At 26.9% G+C, this 21,198-nt stretch overlaps 1 protein-coding gene and 1 pseudogene across 1 annotated transcript; one reads left to right on the plus strand and one right to left on the minus strand.

Annotated features, from left to right (window-relative positions):
* Nucleotides 1-9,359: 9,359 nt before the first annotated feature.
* On the minus strand, nucleotides 9,360-11,699 carry LOC112592214 (annotated as a pseudogene).
* A 6,217-nt stretch (nucleotides 11,700-17,916) lies between these two features.
* On the plus strand, nucleotides 17,917-19,605 carry LOC112592213. Its single transcript, XM_025336227.1, has 5 exons — nucleotides 17,917-18,118; nucleotides 18,288-18,521; nucleotides 18,589-18,690; nucleotides 18,848-18,907; nucleotides 19,499-19,605. The coding sequence occupies exons 1-5, from the start codon at nucleotides 17,917-17,919 to the stop codon at nucleotides 19,603-19,605; spliced, it is 705 nt and encodes a 234-aa protein (XP_025192012.1).
* The last annotated feature ends 1,593 nt before the right edge of the window (nucleotides 19,606-21,198 follow it).

Here is a 21,198-nt window from a genome sequence, read left to right on the forward strand (position 1 = left end):
TACTATGTACATTATATTTTGTTGTTAACAAGTAATTTGTCTTATACATTTAGATTGATTAGTTTTTTGTAAAATGTATTTTATGTATGCAATTTATACTTTATATTTCTATAGAAGCGATGTCTAGTTTTAATAAACATTTTACTATTGAGTAGGTACTAGGTAGTATTTATAATTAATGATTTTAGTATAAGAAATAAAACTAATAATAAAAGCTTTAAACCTACAATTTTGTGGTCATAAAATTATTGCTTTGATCCATTTATTCTGCATCTCTTCATTTTTTGGGAACGAAAAATTTGACACTTTTTTATCGTTGGATTTATACCCAGTTTGACACCCAACCACACAACACGTACGAGGCATTATTTAACTGTTACACTCGTTACATACTAAAATTTTACAGTATAAAACTTCGAGGCATTAAATAAAAAAATTGAACATAAATTATTATACCTATTATATACTTATTACAGATACCTGTATAAATCTAAATATTATAAATACAATAATAGCCCTACCTACTACTAGCGCTTTATAGATGTGGTTAAAATATGTACTAATGAACCGTAATACTTTCGGACCGCGAACGGGCGTAAAATTGAGTGCGGCGTTATCTAACCTGTATATCTTTAATCTTTAATACGCACTACGAAAATTCTGATAATTAATATTTTAAAATTCAATAAGAGTCCCGTAATAATATAATATATAGTATAAAAATGTTTTTTTTTCAAACATTTATCCTTTATTACTGTTTGGGCACTGCCTAATTATATAATATTAATATAATTTAAGGTAACTCCAATAATAAAATAATACAGGTAATTGTAATTGAGTGGACTGTATAATTAAATAATCAAAAAATCACACAAGTAATAGAATAATAAATTAGTATCAGCCTGTCTAACAATATAATTATAACAAATAAGTAATAATGAAAAAAAAAATATAAAATTCAAAAACAATATGATGACTTAAAGGTCCAGTAAATATAAAAAGTGTAATATTAGTAACAATATAATATAAAAATGAATAGGTAATAAAGTGTGGCAATAAGTATAATAATAATAAATGTATACCTTAAATGCTCTTTTAACACATATAATAATAATAAATAACATTTTATGCCTCAGACGGCCATTATAACAAAACCATGTGGTTCACCACGTATCTTAGGTATGAGTATGTTGCTATTTAGTGCCCAGATCGGCCAGATCTGTATAATAAATTTAATAAGTTAAAAAAAAAAATAATAGGTTGATCTGGCACACTTAATAGCCACCGCTAAACATATAAAGAAGAATAAAAGTTTGGACCTGCAGCCAACAATGTAATACAAAATGGACAAAACCACACAACTGAGACAACGAGTATTTCACCAACGACGATAAAATATAAAAGAACTTCCTGCAAATATAATATTAATAATTAACAGCCCAGCAGAAAGCAACCGAACGATATATACCAAAAAACCAATCGACGTTCACCGAATAACAATCAACACGTGGAAAAATGAATACAAGATGGCTATAATGGCTGCAGACAAAACTAACAAAAACCGAAAAACGTTTTTGAACGCGCGCCGAAAAAAGAATGCATAAATTGGCAAGACCGAGCACCAACTAACAAATTTTAAATAAAATGTGAACGTAGGAACAAAACCCCAGTTCCACACACACAATCCGACAAATATAAGAAAACACTGTACAAATCTGGCAGCATTGACACGATGAGCGCAAACAGATTCATAATAATAACAACATCAATTTAATAATATTAATAATATAAACAATAACCAAACTGGTTATAAGTTATTACTATCCTGCTTGTGTGAGCGGGAACAATTACCGTTTTTTGATTCGTACTTACCACACAATATCCGTGAATTGAACGGATATCCGTTCAATCATTATTGTCTTTGCACATATACACATAAATCATTCACATTGCAAGGGCTTGTTTTTTTATAACAATATTAATACATCACATTAGCTACGAAGGCGGTTTAGAGGATAATTGTTATTATATAATTTATATAAATGCATAATACATAATATTATATATAATGAGTACTACCTACCGTCAAATGAGAAACAAACTCCATCTCCGTACAATGTTTTTTGGATCGTATAGTCGTATTTATAGTATATTATCATAATATCGTGTGCGCGTTTTAGACGTTATCTAAACTAGGCCTGAGCATTAAAAACAATTTTGGTAACCTTACATTTTACAACGCAGATAATCCAATCATCTAAGCATTGAACCCTTGATAAATGTTTTTTTTTATTATTATTATTCATACCAAAACATACTTTGTAATAGATATTAATTGATTTTAAATTTTTTACTTTGTACTTTAGAAAAGTTGTTTTTTATGTTTCAGTACGAATTAAAATCAATTTGGGATAATGACCGAGAACTTGCAATTATTTTAATACATCGGGTTATTAGCTTTTAATGTTTATAGTTTTGTACAGAAGTGTTTGGTCGTAGTCTATGTATTAACTCAATAACAACGTTATTCATAGTGGTGTTTTATTAAAGTTATTGTTTTTTTTTAAGTAATCATTTACTTCATGTTGTCGTTATTATTATACAATTATATTATATTTTAGAATTATTATATTATTTTATTATTTTATTTATGGTTATTTGAATTTGATATTAAAAATAGAAATATTATTATTAACACGGTCGGATATTATTTTAGTGCATTGATATGTGTAAAAAATGATTTTCATTAATGTGTGTGAGTGCTTGGACTTAAAAACACTATGAAGATTCACTTACAGTGATTCAAGGAAAAAAAAAATTAAGATTCACATAAAGTACAATACAACGCAATATTTGTTGATTTTTTTGTTCTTCCATTTTCTCCTTTTAAAAAATGCATGCCGCGTTTTGTTTCCATTCAGCTAAAATACGATATACTTGTAATAATTACGAATTATATTAATGTCTTATTCTCATCTTTGTGTTTTGGTACAGAAGACTAATAAAATATAACTAACAATGGAGCACTTCTTATTATTAAAATGTAATAAAATATCTATATAGTTACACTATAATTTTCGGAAAATTTTAAATTAAAATAAAAATTTTCATGACAACATATTTGAAATAAAAGAGCCATAGTTCAATATTGTATTTAGTAAAATTTAATTTTGAATGTATGTCAAACATATTAAAAATTTAAAAATATATCTTGCAAACAACGATAGTATTAAAATATTACAATGCCAATTATCAATAGTTATTAATTATGAAACACGAGTATATTAAAACACAGAATAAACAGAACGGAATCATTTTTATTTAACATGGGCTCTTATGGGAGATGATAAAATCGTGTCCAACATTTTGTAAAATAATTAAACGCGCTGCCACGTACAGGGAAATTACCATTTATCTTTATTCCGTGTAACACTGTTAATTCATTCAAATTTACATTCAAAGTTCAAACCAAATGTTTTTTAAGAAATTAAGTTTTTAGTTTCTACCATCTATTAAAGTATTTGGGTTATGTTCAACGTTGTGGGTAAACGAACAAAATAACACATACATAGCAAATTATTGCTGTGACGTTACATAATCTGTAAAAACTCCTCAAGTTTACATTTACTAGATTGTAGTAAGATTAGATTGTGAGTTGTGAAAATCCAAACTATTACTACAGTATAATTAAATTTATTTTGTTCATATATTTGTAATTATAAAAAACAATTTATATTTAACAATTATTACAAATAATAATACAAAATATAATAATCAATACAGTCTTAACAAAATCATCACATAATTTAATAGGAAAATTCAGACTTGATAGTTATAATGGAATATTAGTAATTGTATTTATATAAAAAGTTACAATATAATAATACAAAATATTTCAAAAGTTCTGTTTGTTTATATTTGTGCTTATAATTATTCAAATATTGAAACATGTTCAATAAAATAAATTTTTTAAATTATTGTATGATACTACTACTTCTTAAAACATGCTCTGCTTTAACCTCTACAACCCTTTTAATTTAATAGTATAATAAAATATTCATATTTTATTCATATAAATATGTTATAAATATTTATCGTATCATCGAACCTAATATTAATTTAAGTTATTTGAATAAGATGAAATATTATTAGGCCTAAATTACCTAAATTAGGTATAAATATTTTTATTGCAAAGGTTTCAAGTAGTACAAAAAAATAACAAATTATTAAAACAAATAACAAACAAGTTTTAAAAAGATCATTAGAAACAATAAGTGAAAAATTAAATCCAGAAGATCTAAGTATATAATAATATAACATATTTCAAAATTGCAAATTAACAGTGTACCTACTTACAAACCACATAAAACTTAAAAAAAGGGAAATATCTGTTTCCTGGCGCACTTTTAATTTCTTAAAATGACGAACCGTTTTTGGCCAAGCCTTAAGATACCGTTCTGTTTATTTTGTGATTAAAATACATTGATATTGAAGAAAATAGTGAATTTATACTAGTGCGTTTAATCAATAAATTTCATTAAAAAATAATTGACATAATTATTGGTAATTATTTCTGTCATTCTTGTTAAAGTATAAAAATCGTTTTAATGTATAAAACAAAGATTTTTACTGGTGTTTTCATAACTATACAAAAGTGATACAACTAAAATAATAGAAGGTTGGGAATTATGTCTCAAATAAAATGTTTTCTTTTAACTATAAGTATTTTCAAGTTCTGTTATTTATTTTTATTGTTATCATTTGAAACAATGAAGATTTAATAATGAAAGAAATATCCTACAAATAATATTTGACCACCCACTACGCAGAAATTTTACTGCAAGTACTCTAAATAGATTATCAATTGACAGTCGCTGTCCATATTTAAAATAAATAAATTATACATACCATAGAATTAATAAAAATGTCTGATTGTGAAGAAAATGTTTTAACAAATATATTACTCATTTTATCAATATTTCTTATATTAATCATAAATTATAGTATTACATTATTTTAATATAAAACGAAATTACTATGCTACAGTTTGGCTATTGAATCTAAATTCTAACCTTATCACTCATTTTCCATGTAGTCTACGTTTTGTCATTATTATTAATATTATTTTTTCTTTTTTTTAACAAGTTTCGACAACTGCCCATTAGCTGAAGTATAAAAATATACAATATGAATGGTATGATAATCGAATACGAAATAAAGTTTAAATTCAACATTTATTAGCAGAAAGCTAGAAATTGTTTTTATAGAAAGTATAGGTTATCCAATAATTAGACGAATTTTATTTTTTCTTATCTACAAGATAACGAAATTGTATCACACACACTAAAAAAATAGAGAAATAATACGATATTATGCAATCCATATTAAACATATTTAACATTTTTAGATATTATTTAGAAGTTGTTAGCATAATAACACAAATGCAATAAAATATGCTGTCAATTTTGTTTATCGTAATCCGTAAAAAGGTTTTAAAAATTATTTTAATAAATAAAAATGGGGTTTATTATACAAGATTATCAAACTATGGGTAGAAAATTATTAAAACACATTACAAAAAGTGTGAATTAATCTAACTTCCACTAAAAATAGTTTATTAAAAGTAATAATTGAAAATCGTTCTTGTGTTTTAAAAACATATATTCCATTATTTTCTGTCGATTTAAGCAAAATGAGATGAGTAAAGATAACCAATGTTTACTATAATATAAGTTTTATATAAATAAAAAAAATATATCACGTCATTGAAAAATCAATATATTCATCGTTCAGAATCTGAAATACTTTGTTTTATTTCAAGCTACAGAAAGAAAATAATAATTATATATTTTTTATTGTGATTCTTATTTTAATTTTAAATTGTATAATATATTATTTATTTATTTATTTATTTTTTTTTTTTATAGAGAATTAACATATTGTTAAATATCTCAGTTAGATAACGTTGTAATCTTTTTCAGTGTTTTATTTTTTTTAATTTTAAATATAGAAAAAGGATATTACAATATTTTAAAAAAGCTTATAATTTTGAAAATAATCAACGTGACGTAAGATAGCTTAAATAATGTAATCGTATTTAAACTTGATAATAGATAAATTTATTATAATCTAAAAATTCAAATTTAAAATTTAATTATCTTTTGTAAGAGAGTAGAAAAGGAATAAACAGCTATGTTGCGTAGGGTTGCCAGACGTCCCGTATAATACGGGAATGTCCCTTTTTTTAACCAAGTGTCCCGTTGTCCCAACAACTCTTGTCGGGACACTGAAATGTCCCGTTTTGTAAAAATGTACCTACAATATTAATTATATTGCGTAATAATTTCAGTTGATTGTATTACAATTTACAACTATTACTTGTTATTCGTAATCACCACTTGTCAGCCGTCCTACCGATACCGGTTTAGTTTCTATTCATAGATTGTTATAATTTTATATGTTTACCAGTTTATAAATATAGATTAATCAACAGAAAAAGATATTATTGTTATCTGGTCATTTATAATTTTTAGTCTATCGAGTATAGACCACGGTAATATACATTGGTCTATAATCGTTTTTATAACATAATAGGTATCAGCTTGTTAAAATATTTTAAACATTTTAAATTACGATAATTGATTGTGTTGTATTGTTGTTTTGACTTTCGTATCAAATAACAATAATTTATTGAAATAAGTTTGTAACGTGTGACAACTTTTAATTTTTAAAATGCCTAAAAGAAAGTGTACATTTAATGAAAAGTTACAAAGTGAGTACACGTTCTTAAAAAAAATGTCAAAAACCGGGACAAGAATACAAAATTGAATGTACTGTATGTGGAGCAGCATTCAGCATTGAACATGGTGGTAAGTCGGATATTACACAACATTTAAAATCCGAACGTCATAATATAGCTGCTAGAGCGTCTAAATCTCAAAAAGTGTCAAATTTTTTTTCTCCAAAAACACAATTTGCAGATAAAGAACAAAAATTAGCTGCAGATGAAGGAATTTTTGCTTATCATACTTGTAAACACAATCAAAGTCTCAATTCTATGGAATGTACTTCTCAGTTAGTTCGTAAATTATATGAGAAAAAATTCACTTGTGGTAGGACTAAAACAAAATGTATTATCACTAATGTATTTTTACCTTATGCTGTTAATATTTTGAAAAAAGATTTATTGAAGTACAATTTTGTATCAATTATGACTGATGCATCTAACCATAATTCTCAAAAAATAATACCTATTCTTGTTCGCTATTTTCTACCTGACAAAGGAGTTAAAAATAATATTTTGGAATTCAATGAGCTTCCGAGAGAAACTGCATCACTACTAACACAATATATATCATCAATACTCCATGAATGGGGAATCGAAAGTAAAGTTATTGCTTTTTCTGCAGATAATACTAATTGTAACTTTGGTGGTGTAGCTCGAAATGGAAAAAATAACGTATTTTACAAACTAAAAGAGATTTTAAATAAAGATTTAATCGGAGTTGGCTGTGCTGCACATATACTTAACAATGCAGTGCAAACAGCTGCAGACACATTACCAATTGATGTACAGGTTATTATTGGAAAAATTTTTCAACATTTTTTATATTTACACAGTTCGAGTCCATGCCCTTAAAGAATTTTGCGAATTTATAAATATTGAATACAAAACCGTGTTAGGACATTCTAAAACTCGCTGGTTGTCTTTATTTCCTGCTCTAACTCGACTCATAGATATGTTTGATGGTTTAAAATCATATTTTATTTCAATTGACAAATGTCCAATTTTAATAAAAGATTTTTTTAATAATCCATTGTCATATTTAATTCTAATTTTTTTACAAATTCAATGTGAGTTATTTTTTACATGTATAAAAAGTGTAGAGGCCAAAGACATTTCAATAATTGAAGTTAAATATTATGTTGAGTCTATCACTAAAAAAATTGAATCTCGTAAAAATGAAAATTTTTTTACTTCTAAAGAACAAGAAGTATTAAATTCATTAAGAGATGAAGCAGTATTATCTGAAAACACATATATCAAATACCGTAATACATTTTATGACACCTGCTTAGAATATATAAAAGAATGGTCGAATCCCACTCTAAGTAAATTTGATGGTATAACGTGGATTACGCTTAAAAACATTGATGATGATTTTAACTGGGTTAATATTCAAGCTACTATTGAATTAATAAAAAATATAATTCCAAATAAAAATTTAATTAATGAGGCTCACTTATTTGATGAATTTACTATGATTAAAGAATCTGTAAAACACAATGAACATATTCAATCTTTAAAAACCTTATCAGAAAAGTGGACATATATTTTTAAATCAATGAATAATAATAGTATAGATGGTTTTTTTCCAAATTTTAAAATAATAGTCGAGTTTATAATATGCATACCAGGTTCAAATGTAAATGTTGAACGAATTTTCTCAAATATGAATAACTTATGGACGGATGAAAAAAATAGAATGGAAATAAAAACAGTAAAAGCAATGTTGATAGTGAAGACATTTTTTAAGGAAACCTGTACAGAGTTCCATGACTTTTTAGGCTGGTGTCACACGAGCGTACAAAATGCGTTGGTACGCACGTACTTTTTGACGTGCGTCGTAGAATTACATTATCGCTTACAGGAGTGGTCATACGAGCAACGTGCGCTAAAAATAACGCGCGTTCGCGCGGACGTCAATTTCTTATCGACGTATTTTTTCTGGAACGCACGTCAAGAATTATCAACGCGCGTTTAGAATTATACGCATTCAAATATACGTTGACACACGTTTTCACAAAGTACGAACGTATTGAAGTAAATATTACCAACTGAAATTCCTTACTTTATATTCGTACTGAAATTATTCATATTATTTCGTAATTAAATTATTTTTTTTTAAATGTTAAGTATCGACAACGAATTGTTAATTAGTGAGGTCCAAAAATATGAAGTCTTGTGGAATACAGCTGATGAAGACTATAAAGATAAACTTAAAAAGAATGGGGCATGGATAAAAGTAGCGTCGTCTTTAATTAATTCATTCACAGATGAAAACGAAGCACAACAAAAAATGATATGTAAGTGTTTTTTATTATATATAATGTTATGATAATGTACATTTTAAGTAAACAAATATTTTCTATCAACTTTTTGGAATGATGCACAATTAAATTAAAAATTAAATGTTTATTTTTGTTTCTTATAAATTACACGGTACAAATTTTTTAAATATTTTTATTATTTATAAGATTTTATTTACTAATATTTAATTAATATGATAAGCTTTTACACTAAAATAATAAAAAAATAATAATAATAATAATAATAACTAAAACAATAATTAAAATTATTAGATTTTTTCAAACTGCCATGGCAATTTTCCTTCGTCACTCATAAAATAATGAGATAGAGTATCACGAATCAAATTTGTATTTCGATTTATTCCTGAATTATCTAAAACATCAAATTCTTCAAAGCCATTTATAGTTAGTGTATCATCAAAACTAAATCCGTCTCGATCGCGAACAAAGTTGTGTAATACACAACAACATTTTACGATATCGACAGCAAAATCTACTTTTACATTAATAGGCCTGTGGAATATACGCCATTTATTTGAAAGTATACCGAATGTACACTCCACATATCGTCTAGCACGTGTCAAGCGATAGTTAAAAATTTTTTTTCGAGTTGGCAAATGAGTACCGGAGTATGGCCGAAGCAAATGCGTGCTTAAACCAAAAGCTTCATCACCAATAAAAGCATAAGGTATAGGAATATTTATTCCAGGTACTTGTGACGATGTAGGAATATTTAAATTATTTCTCTCCAAATTCTTCCAAAGCACCGAATTTCTAAAAATAGTGGAATCAGAATCTTTCCCATATGACCCGACGTCAACATAAATGAATTTATAATTTGCATCAGCGACAGACATAAGCCCGATTGAAAAAAAGTGTTTATAGTTCATAAACAAAGAGCCACTTCTCTCCGGTTTTACAACACGGATGTGTTTACCGTCCACAGCGCCCAAGCAATTGGGAAAATTTGATCTGATTTTAAACTCCTCTGAAATTTTGAGCCACATATTTTCATCTGGTATAGGAATGCATACTTCTTTCAAATTTTTCCAAATACTTAGGCAAACTGTTCTTACAACTTGACTTGCAGTGGATCTTCCTATCCGAAAATTGAAATGCAGTTATGAAAACTGCAGCCGGAAGCTAGGTATCTGTTAAAATTAAAAAACTATAAAACTAAATATTACAAACGTAACTTTTATATAGAATTGTAAAATTTACACTTTTTTGTACACTAAAAAGATTTGATGAGAATCGTTTAATTAAAGCAATAATTTATCATTTCTTTAAAATTATTCATTTAAAATAAAAACAAATATTTGAAATTTTAAATACATTTTTTCCAGTATTAGATGTAATGGGTAGATGGCGTACAATTCGTGACAACTATGTGCGAAGTTTAAAAAAACAAACCAATAACTCAAGATCTGGTTCAGCTGCCAAAAAAAACAAAGTTGTATGTTTATGGGGAACAATTGTCTTTCCTGGGAAAAAACAGAGAGTTAAGAAACACTGATTCAAATTTCGAAGACCAGCCTCTATCTGAACCAACATCGCCTAATATCAATGAAAGTGAGCTTAATTCATCGGTTAATATTGAGGATGGAAGTTATCATCATCTGAATCATCAAATGGCCGAGAGTTCTTCCTCTTCTCTAAACGAAAAATCAACAAATAAGCGAAAGAAGCCTAATGTGGAGCAAGCTCTAGTTGACTTTATGGAGTCACATAATAATAAAGTGACAAAAAACCCCATGGAACAAGATGAAGACATGGCATTCTTTTATTCACTACTTCCAACAGTTAAATCGTTAACTGCAGACCAGAAATTTAGTTTTAGAATGCAAACAATGCAACTCCTTAATAACATTAAAAATAAAACTCATATTAATCGAACATTCAACAGTCATTCAAACATTCAATCACTATTGAACACTACACCTGCCGCCTCATTTCGACCACTTTCTCATACTCCTGAGTATGATTTTGTTCGTCCAACGTCTGTAACATCATCAGCTGCGTCATACTACTCAGAATTTTCTCGTGATGAAATTTCAAACGACAATTTCAATTTGCAAGAAAATTATAACCAAACAAACTTTTAAAAATTAAACTTAAAATTTATACATTTCATTTAAAAATAAAATACAATTTATAATAATTTAATGTAATAACTACAATGTATAATTAATATTATCTTCGTAATAAAAATATTTCTAAAAGTTTACTAACAGATATTTTAATAATACGGAAATTATAATATAAATGTAATAAATAAAATCTATTCTTCACCTATAAAGTAAGTATTATTACCTCAACGTTATGACAAGCATTTCTTCAGGTCCTATGGCTGACCTCATGTTAGTGTTCTGACGTTGTATGTCACATTCAATATACGATAATAATTCGTCAAATGAACTTATGGTCATGCGGAAATAATTGAAAAATTTTACAGGATCTTGCCGTAGTTTCTTGTAAAGTTGCACGTAATGTCCTGAAGTATGCCTTTCACTGTTGATTGGATGAACCCAATGTTTTCTATTTTTTGGTTTTGTTTTAAGGTATAAATACACTAACGAACCAAAAGTAAAAACATCATGTGTATCCATCGTTAGAAGTAAAAATTATTCTAATAACACTACTTTTTACCACAAGTATTATATGGTGAATGTACTATTTTAGTAGCAATTCCAATTATTTTATTTTTAACGGACGTCATACCAACGCTCGTGTGCCCACTCTAGTACGCGCGTTAAAAATTACGTCCGCCATAACGTGCGCATTTTGTACGCTCGTGTGACACCAGCCTTAATTGGAAATCAAAAAAAGAAATTCATTCTTCAAATAAATATAATAATATACTATGATTATTAACAACCAGTTAGTTTTTTTTTTAAGTTTAAATTAGGTAGTTTAAGTATAGTGTATTCATATTTTATAAAGTTGAATGTGATAATTTTTAAGATTTTGTTCCTATTGGCTAGGTAATGCCAAAAAAAAAAATAATCTTAAACAGGGTTGTTATTTTTTTATTTTATTAAAAAAGGTTAAAAATGTATTTTTATTTTTATTTTTATTTTATACTCTAATAAATACTTATGTCTACACTGTTGAAATATTGTTCAAATAAAATATGTTAACATTTTTAATATTATTTATTTTTATTTTTATTATCTATTATTATAGAAATATACGGAAAACTGATATCATTTTTAAATACGATTAATGATTAATTTGTTGAAAGAGTTAAGGGAGGTTTTATTGTGTTTGAAATAGACATTTTTTTAGTCCCGTATTTTGAGATTTGAAATCTGGCAACCCTAATGTTGCGTCCATTCATTAGGATTCTTATGGTCTTATGTATGAGTATGAGTAAATTTTATACATCAAAGCTTACTTGTATTTTTCTAATAAAATACATATGAAAGTGTCTGACGTCCGTTATTGGAAGGTAGTCCACGAACAGAGTTAATGGATTGTCCAACATATATATGTTACGGTAAATGATGTTATATCAGAAATTAACGTTATTCGCCGGTTATTAACGTTATTTACCTATGAATGTGGGAATTATCGTTATTTTCTAGTGAATAACGTTAATAACCGTATGATTTGGGAAATTTTGATCTGATTATAAAATAAAAGAGGTTATTGCGGAAGATTTAAAAAAATAACCAAAGAACCAATCATCAAAGAAGACAAAATCGGAAATTAAATCATAGAAATCGCAGAAAAAAATTCGGAACTTGGTACTTAAATATTTTTTAATTATTTAACGATAAATTTCCGAATTTTAAATATAACAAAAATAAAACTAAAATATAAATATTTGAAAATTATTTTAAATATTATTTTGATGATTGTCAAGAAAATATTTGTATTGCATGTAAAAATTCAAAAAAAAAATTTAGAAAAACAAGGAGAGGAAATGATGAAATTTTCTAAAGTAAAGTTTCCTCAGCTTGAAATAGGCTTAACTGTATGTGTATTTATACCAAACGTTGATAGAGCTCGTGGTTCTATGCATAATATACTATCAGTTGTCACTCAAGTTGAACATGATTTATACAAACTCTGTAAGTTAATTCTTAATGAAAAAATATACTATTAAAATTAAAATTTGTTTTATTATTTTATAAATACGGAATATAGTTTTCTAAAAATATTATTTCACATTCCAAAAATAGCTGTTTGCAAATAAAATCTATTAGACATGGACAATGTGATAAAATTAGCAGATGGTAGACAGTTGACACTGAGGGAAGTAGCTAGTAATAATTCGGTTGCGAGCCCTCGAAGGTACCAGCGTTGTCATTGCAAGACTAGCTGTAATAACAATAAGTAGGGCTGGGATTTTAATGTCCTAAAAAACTTCAAAAAATGCCCTTAAAAAAATGCAAAAATGACTAAAAAAACTAAAAAAGTGCATTTAAATTATATTGATTAATGTTAAAAATATGTTAAATTAGAAAAAAAAAATTTTAATTACACTACAGTATTTTTTTTTTTGTTTATTGTACGTTGTTACTTGTTTTTTTATGCTTCTGTTTTCTTATTCAATAATTATTCATTCTAAAATAATAATTTAAAAAAAAATTTTAATATTTTAACTTGTTTTTGCTAGTTGTTATTAATACTAACCTGAACAAAATCGCTATTGCACTGTATAATGATATGCTGTCTTATGTTTTCAAATAAAAATGATCGTCTTTGGTCGGATAATATACTTTTATAAGTGGAAAAACTTCTTTCGACTTCGACTGATGATACTGGAGCATATTTAAAGTGTGAAATATCGTCTGTCGTTATATCTTCTGGTATATTGTTTTCATCAGGTTTTTCACCATTTATAATTTTTGAAATATTTTGTAGTATTTTCAACCCTTTATTTTTATTTAAAACATTTTCCATTTTTTTATTTATTGCAGCACCAATTTCATTTGGTGCTTTATTTATTAAAACTCTTATATCTCCTAATATTCTTAAAGATTCTGATAAAGTCTGTCCACGAGTTTCTAATTTAGTAATTGATTCAGGCAATGTACCGAAATGCGCTTTTATATAAATTAAATTCCTGTGTAAGCTAGAACTTTTAATTACTGTTTGCACTTTTTTAATAGAAATAGCGTCTTCACTGTCAAGTGCATTGACAACTTCTTTGATAGATTCAAAATGTTCGCAGTAATAAATTGAAGCGTTTAACCACGTTCCCCAACGAGTTATAACTGGTTGCGGCGGTAAAGGTATACCTTTTGCTATTTCTCTAAATTTATCTACGCGGGAAGGTGCTTTCAAAAATATTTTTTTCCCATTTGAAACTAATTTATCTACTTTCGAAAAATTCTCTCTTATTTCTTCAGCGACTCGATGAAGTGCATGTGCAATACAAGTCACATGTATCATTTTTGAATAAAATGACTGGATTGACTTTCCAGCTTTCACCATGTAAGGTGCTGCATCACTTACAAATAGTAATACGTAGTCATATTGAATACCTCCTGGCCACAATAAAGATAGAGAATTATTGAACATTTTAGCAACAGTAGAATGGTTCGCTTTTTCTAATACCTCACAGTTTAAAAGAAATGTTTTTCCAGGACAACCGACTTCTAACGTACCTACGATGAAGTTTGCAACAAAACGTCCTTCTGCGTCTGTTGTTTCGTCCAAAGAAACCCAAATTTTTTTATCTCCTACATATTGAATTATTTTATTCATGGTATTATTGTAACATTTACTCACATAATTTTTTCTAATTGACGATCTATCAGGAATTGATTTATTGGTATACTTCACTTCTCTAAAAAACCTTTTCATATTGGATTTTCAAGTTTATTAAGTGATATATTGGCCGAAAGAAAGGCATTAGTCAACTCATAAGAAAACGGAGATAGCTGATTTTCATTTATAAATTGCATTGTGGATACCTGTTGGTCCGATTTAAGTTCTCGACGACGTAATCCTGAAACGTGTTTATCTCGGGAAATGTGTTGTACCGTAAAATGGGGCGAATAGGAACGGTTTTTGCAATAAAACCTTCAGTTTAAAAGATTTTTTTTTTTTGGAAGTATTTTTGAAAGGGATGAACAATGGGGCAGTTTTGAGATAAAAAATAATTACTCTATGTCCAAAAGTTATTTTTTAAAAAATGTTATAAAACGTGTTCCTATTTACCCATCGATGCACAGTGGGCCAGATATCATACTTTTGTGGCCAAAACTACATATTTTATAAAACAATTTAACTTTTAATTTTTTATATTAATTAATTACACAAATATGAATTTAAAGTGGTTTTTATATTTAATATACATTTTTATTCATTTTAACGATATTTTTACTACATATAGTTATTTTTCTGAAATAGATTATTTTGTAATAATTATTTTTAAATCTGATTTTTGAAAATATATAATTTATTAAAGAGTGAAACTTACATATTATTAACTAAACAAATGATAACTTTGTAAATTGTTTATAACTCATATAAAAAATAAAAATAAAAAAAATATTAAATACAGTAACAAACATATTTTGTATTAATTTCCGTCACTTGAACTATTTTCCACGAAATCGTTTGTTGGTTCAACTGCAGTCAGTAGTTGTAATACTTCTTTTGAAAATGATGACATTTTTTTGGGAGGTAATTTTCTGAGACTTGAAATAAGCGGATCAGATGACACTAATAGTCCATGTAACAGGTCCTCATTTGTTTCGATTCTAGAACATTTTCTAGCATTATTTTCACGAATAGTTTTAAGGTCTTTATTGCGTGCTTCTTGTGCTTCTTCGGACATTTGACCAATAGGAAGTAAAGCAGCAGAAATTACAGATGACCCGTGTAATAATATTTTGTGTACAGAAGCTGGCATATAGTACCAAGGATATTCCTTTACTAACAATTTAGCAGTTTCAATTGCGTATTCACTGAATGCTTTTACATTTATTTCATAACCACATGACATAGCTTTAAGAATTGTTGCACAACGTATAATAAGGGTTTCTTTTTTTTCCCGTTATTTCAGCTGCCCTTGAAGGTTCATCAAAAAATCGACGAGAAGTATTTCCATCATTGGATGTTCCTTCACCACCTGATCTAACATAATCTACTTTTAACCCCATAATGTTTTTAAATTTTTCTTGGATTATTTTTTTTCTTGATAAAACTTTGGATCTGTCTTCACCTCTTACTTGCCATTTTTTTATATCTAGACGATAAGAAACGTGTAAAAAATATTCAAAAAACCTAATCCACGCATGCAAAGTTGAAAGGCCAAAACGAAGTGTCGTTGGGTCTATCTCCTTATTCATAACTTTTTCGATTTTGTTCATTTCGATTGGTGTAGCATTACAAATATAACATCTTTGTGCTGAAGTGGTGGATGTAATCGCATTACAAACTTTCCCATCGATCATTGTAAGCTGCATATCATGTAAAATATCTATATTATAGTTATTTATCGATAATTTTGTTGGTTTTAATTCTTTAATTTGATTTTCGACATATTCTTTTTCATTTAAATTTACTTCTGTTGTTTCTTTTTTAAACTGAAAACGAATCGGTCGACAATACCTTGTAGAGGACGGCCGAGGATTTTTCCATATAATTTGTTTGTTTGAATAAGATGTATTTATAAATAATTGAATAGGTACTAATGATGTTAAGAGTATTTTTGAGTCATCAAAATCTTCGGTACATATTTGCTTATATTCACTATGACCTGTACTGCCATCGAAACCCCATTTCGTAATCAAAATCATAGAAGTAATATTTTCGACTGAAAAACTATCAACTACACTCCACTGACATTGTATTATACGAAAAACCGTGTGATCAAGAAGTTCTTGAAGATTGATTTCAGCTAGAGTCTCTGTAATTTTAAACGCTTCTTTTGGGGGATAGCACCGTGTTTTTGCTTCTCTTATTAAATTATAAGGTGGGTATATATCAGAATCGTTTTCTATGGTATTTGACCTAATAAGTTGATACTGATGTTTACTTAATTTAGCATTAACTAGTAAGGACAATGCTTTGTCTTCGTTCATGCGAGTGACATTAATTTTTTTATTTTTATTTTCCCAACATTTTCGGATTTTAGATGCCCTAGTAGGAGTAGTGCTAGTAGATTCTTTTAATAGTTTTGCAGCATCCTCTTCTCCCAATGATCGTAAAGTCATAGTCGCAGCATATGTCAATTCAGATTTAGAAATTTGTGTTCGAAATGTTTCCGTTTTTCTACGCTTTGATCTTTCACTGCACAATTCAAAAGGTATTTCTGGGCGACCCCCTTTAGATGTAGAAGGTAATTCATCAGTGGTTTTAGTGGAATTCTTGGATACTTCGTAAATTGTTTTTTTTAACCATTCAGAATTATTTTTATAAAAAATGACTTTGGTCCTATTACTTTTTTTCCATCGTTTAAAAATTTCGCTGCAAACACGATATATGGCTTGTTTAATAGAATCCAAGATTTCATCAGAATATTGGTCACATTTAAACACCTTATTTATGTTATTTTGCACATATTGAATTTTTGTACTACTGTCACCCTCAATTGTTTGCATAAATTCAAAAAGATCGCGACGAGTTTCCATAATTCAGTTATACCTACTAAACATCGAGTACAAGTTAAATTTGTGCTATACATGCTATTATATAATGTGTATACAACTACATACCTAATATGAAAATTAATTAAACTGTAAATACATTATATTATATCATATCCAAAAGGAATATTTTAAAAATTGTAAATATTTAATATATTATTTTAATTGTGTTCATTAATATATAATTATAGGTATTAATACGATACAATAATTAATTATGGAGTACAGTGTTGTTGAATTTACTGATGGCATCAATCTAGTTCCTACAATTTGGTTAGCTGCAGATCGCAAAAAATGTCATTGGCCTTTAATTGAAAACAAAATGATATATTCTAAAATGGTATCAAGTCAAGTTGTGCCTAGGTCTAATGATCCATCTTGGGGAATATATCCTATCAAAAAAGTTTTGTGCAGAACAAGTATAATTATTGCATTTATATAAATAATATAGAATAGGTATCTATATCAACTAAATTTCTTTATATTCTTAACAATTAGTTAGTGCACTTAGTATATTCTTAATTATAAGACTTCGTGTGCTGTATATTGTACACTAAACTTTTGCTTATAACTTAATTTATTACACAGACACATACCAAGAAGGAATGCATAAATTAAAAATAGCTGAAAAGTATTCAGAAGTAGAAAGTGCTAGTGATGCAGATCCTAAGGCTAAACGAGCTAAAAGGCAACTAAGAGCAAAAAAAAACTTATTTAATAAATTATCCGAATCTGATTCTGATAGTACTACAAGCGACCAAAAAGATGATGATATTGAAAATACAAATTTGTTAAAAACTCAATCAACTTCTGAAGACCAAAGTAATACAAATGGAAATTATCAATATATTAATTAAAAATATATAGTTTTTTGTGTTTTATTTTGTAGCTCAACATAATGTACATGAAGATATTATAATTTCTCAGTTTCCACTGTTTCCAGATCCAATCGTTGAAACAATTAATTTCACTCCTAAATCGATGACAAAAAGTATGTACAACACTAATAACTAATACTATTATACCTAATATACCACCAGCTAGCTATAACTGCAGAGTACTTTTTTAAATCTAAATTAAATATTGAATTTATGTAACTTAATTATTGTACAATTGTATCTAATTAGTACATTTGAAACTGTTAACAGAAGTTCAAAGTTCAAATATATGCCAAACTGAAATAAATAAACAAAAGTCATCTGAAAAAGGTAATTATTAAATAATATTGATCGATATAACTGCTTCATTTTTAACAAATTTATATGACTATTAGTTGGCTTGGTTAGAATATAAAACTAATAATTTGTAATTATATGTATATAATTATTGTACTAGCACTACTGGTATTATACTACCTTTCATATTTAATTAATGCAGGTTGACATTTATGCTCTTTTTTCTGTTTTAAGTCATGTCATTATTTAAATGAAATATTGGAATTTTTTATACATTATTTAGGTGAATGATCTCAAAAGATTAGGAGGAACTGATTATGAAGATATAATTAACAACGCACTATCATATGTAATTTCTAACCAGTTAGCTTGTCAGTACAGTTGGAAAGGAAAAGGATCAAAAAGTTCATTCAGCAATGAATTTAGACAATTTAATAAAGCCGTTTTAAGTTAGTTAACTGTACTCAAATAAATTATAAAATAAATATATGCATGCTTATTTGTACTTTTAGTTCATACAAGTAATAATATAATAATTATATATCTATAATATATATATTTATGTAAACATAAAAGTTTATATATAGTGTTATTTTTTCTTTAGTTACAATTTTTTGTTCTCAGTACTTGTTCGTTTTACTAAGGCTGATCTAACCAACAAAATGTATGGAGATATTGTTGCAAAGTGGTTGGTTCAAGCTCCACAGAGATTTAAAAGAGAAGAAGCATAAGAATACATTTATTAATATTAATTGTAATTAATCAATAAAACTATTATGTCATAATTATTTGATTATCAGGAAAAAAGAAAAGGCCAGAAGAATACTGCTAGATGAAGATGCTGTTGGTGACAGTGACAAAAATTGAAGAATTTCTGAATAATATTTAATTATTATTTATCTCATTATTTATACATATTTATTTGCAAGATTGCAATATTTTTTTTTTTTTTTTAATAATAATAAACATTAATATTTTTACCAATAATATCTATATTATTTATTTATATAGTAAATTATCCTGTTCACTTGTTGGATTCAATGTATACTGCAGTCAATATGTCATAAATCTAGTTAATATACATACTTTTATTTTAAATGCATTCTGTATGATAAATAATATGCAATTGAATAAATTACATGGGTTTTCAGCTACATTTTAACGTAATATTCAGAGTTAAGTAATATTAATTTTTACTAGTATTATGACATTTTTACTGCATTATATTTACAGATTGGCGACAAAAAAATTCATAATACATATAATATAGATATCAACTTCTATTATAATATTTTATGTTATAATTTTAAATTCCATTATAGTATGGTATATATTATATAAAACTGTTATATATCTGTACATAACTTTTTAATAATTTCATACCTATAATAGTTATGCATAGGTAATCAACAATAGCATTTTGTACTTACGGATCAACGTTTCAAAACATCAGAAAAAAAGATGCCTTTGCATCAAAATTCCAGCTCTAACAATAAGCATTGTGCCTACCTTGGGGCTGAAAAATTATGTTATATTAAATGTCATGGGAGTAAAACTTGTAAAAATAAATAAAAAATAATAATGCATTTATTCTATTTTTAAAAATATCTGGGTACTTACATAATTTTTCAAATTGTTGTATTTGAGATTCATGCGCTTATCTGATTTATAACATCAATTACCTGTGTATTTGGTCATTAACGTGATTATCCAGTTTATAACGATAATTACCTGTATATTTGGTAAATAACGTTAATAACCGGTGAATAACGTTAATTTCCATTTAACATCATTTACCGTAACATATACATTCTACGTTTATTGATTGATAAATAATAAAAGCGATTAACTCCAAAAAATTTCCGGGCACATTATTATTACATCGTCGTTTGTTAAAAATGTTTGCGTGCGTGACGTATATACGATTCTTGTACAACAATAATTGCATTACTTTTCACTCAAAAACTTTTTTTGTTTTTTACCCTTATTTGTTCAGTTTCTCGTTTTTTTTTTTTATTTATGATATTATTTCCACTTAAATAAATTATTTTCTTCCTATTCTCAGAAAATTTTTATTTGTTGTTAAAATTAATTTCGTATATCTATAAATATAAATGTGAAAATGAAAATCTTTGTCACACATGTTCTCTGAAACTATACGTCGGATTGTCTTGATTTTTTTGTTATGAAAGAGTAAATTACTAAGTAAGTTCAATCATGATTCTAAAAGTTAATTGAAAATTGAGTTATAATTTTTTTAAATAATCGGCAAATATGCTCAAAAAGATATTTTTGATCATCCGTGTTATCAATTATTGTTAGTT

This window comes from Melanaphis sacchari, unplaced genomic scaffold (genome assembly GCF_002803265.2).
Source record: "Melanaphis sacchari strain LSU unplaced genomic scaffold, SCAv2.0 Contig160_pilon_pilon, whole genome shotgun sequence".
NCBI classification, from domain to species: domain Eukaryota; kingdom Metazoa; phylum Arthropoda; class Insecta; order Hemiptera; family Aphididae; genus Melanaphis; species Melanaphis sacchari.

Coding starts and splice junctions, on each gene's coding strand:
- LOC112592213 (XM_025336227.1), top strand. CDS start 17,917: ATGGAGTACAGTGTTGTTGAATTTACTGATGGCATCAATCTAGTTCCT. Junction 18,522..18,588: donor ATCAACTTCTGAAGACCAAA/GTAATACAAATG, acceptor TTTATTTTGTAG/CTCAACATAATGTACATGAA. Junction 18,908..19,498: donor ACAAAAGTCATCTGAAAAAG/GTAATTATTAAA, acceptor TTTTGTTCTCAG/TACTTGTTCGTTTTACTAAG.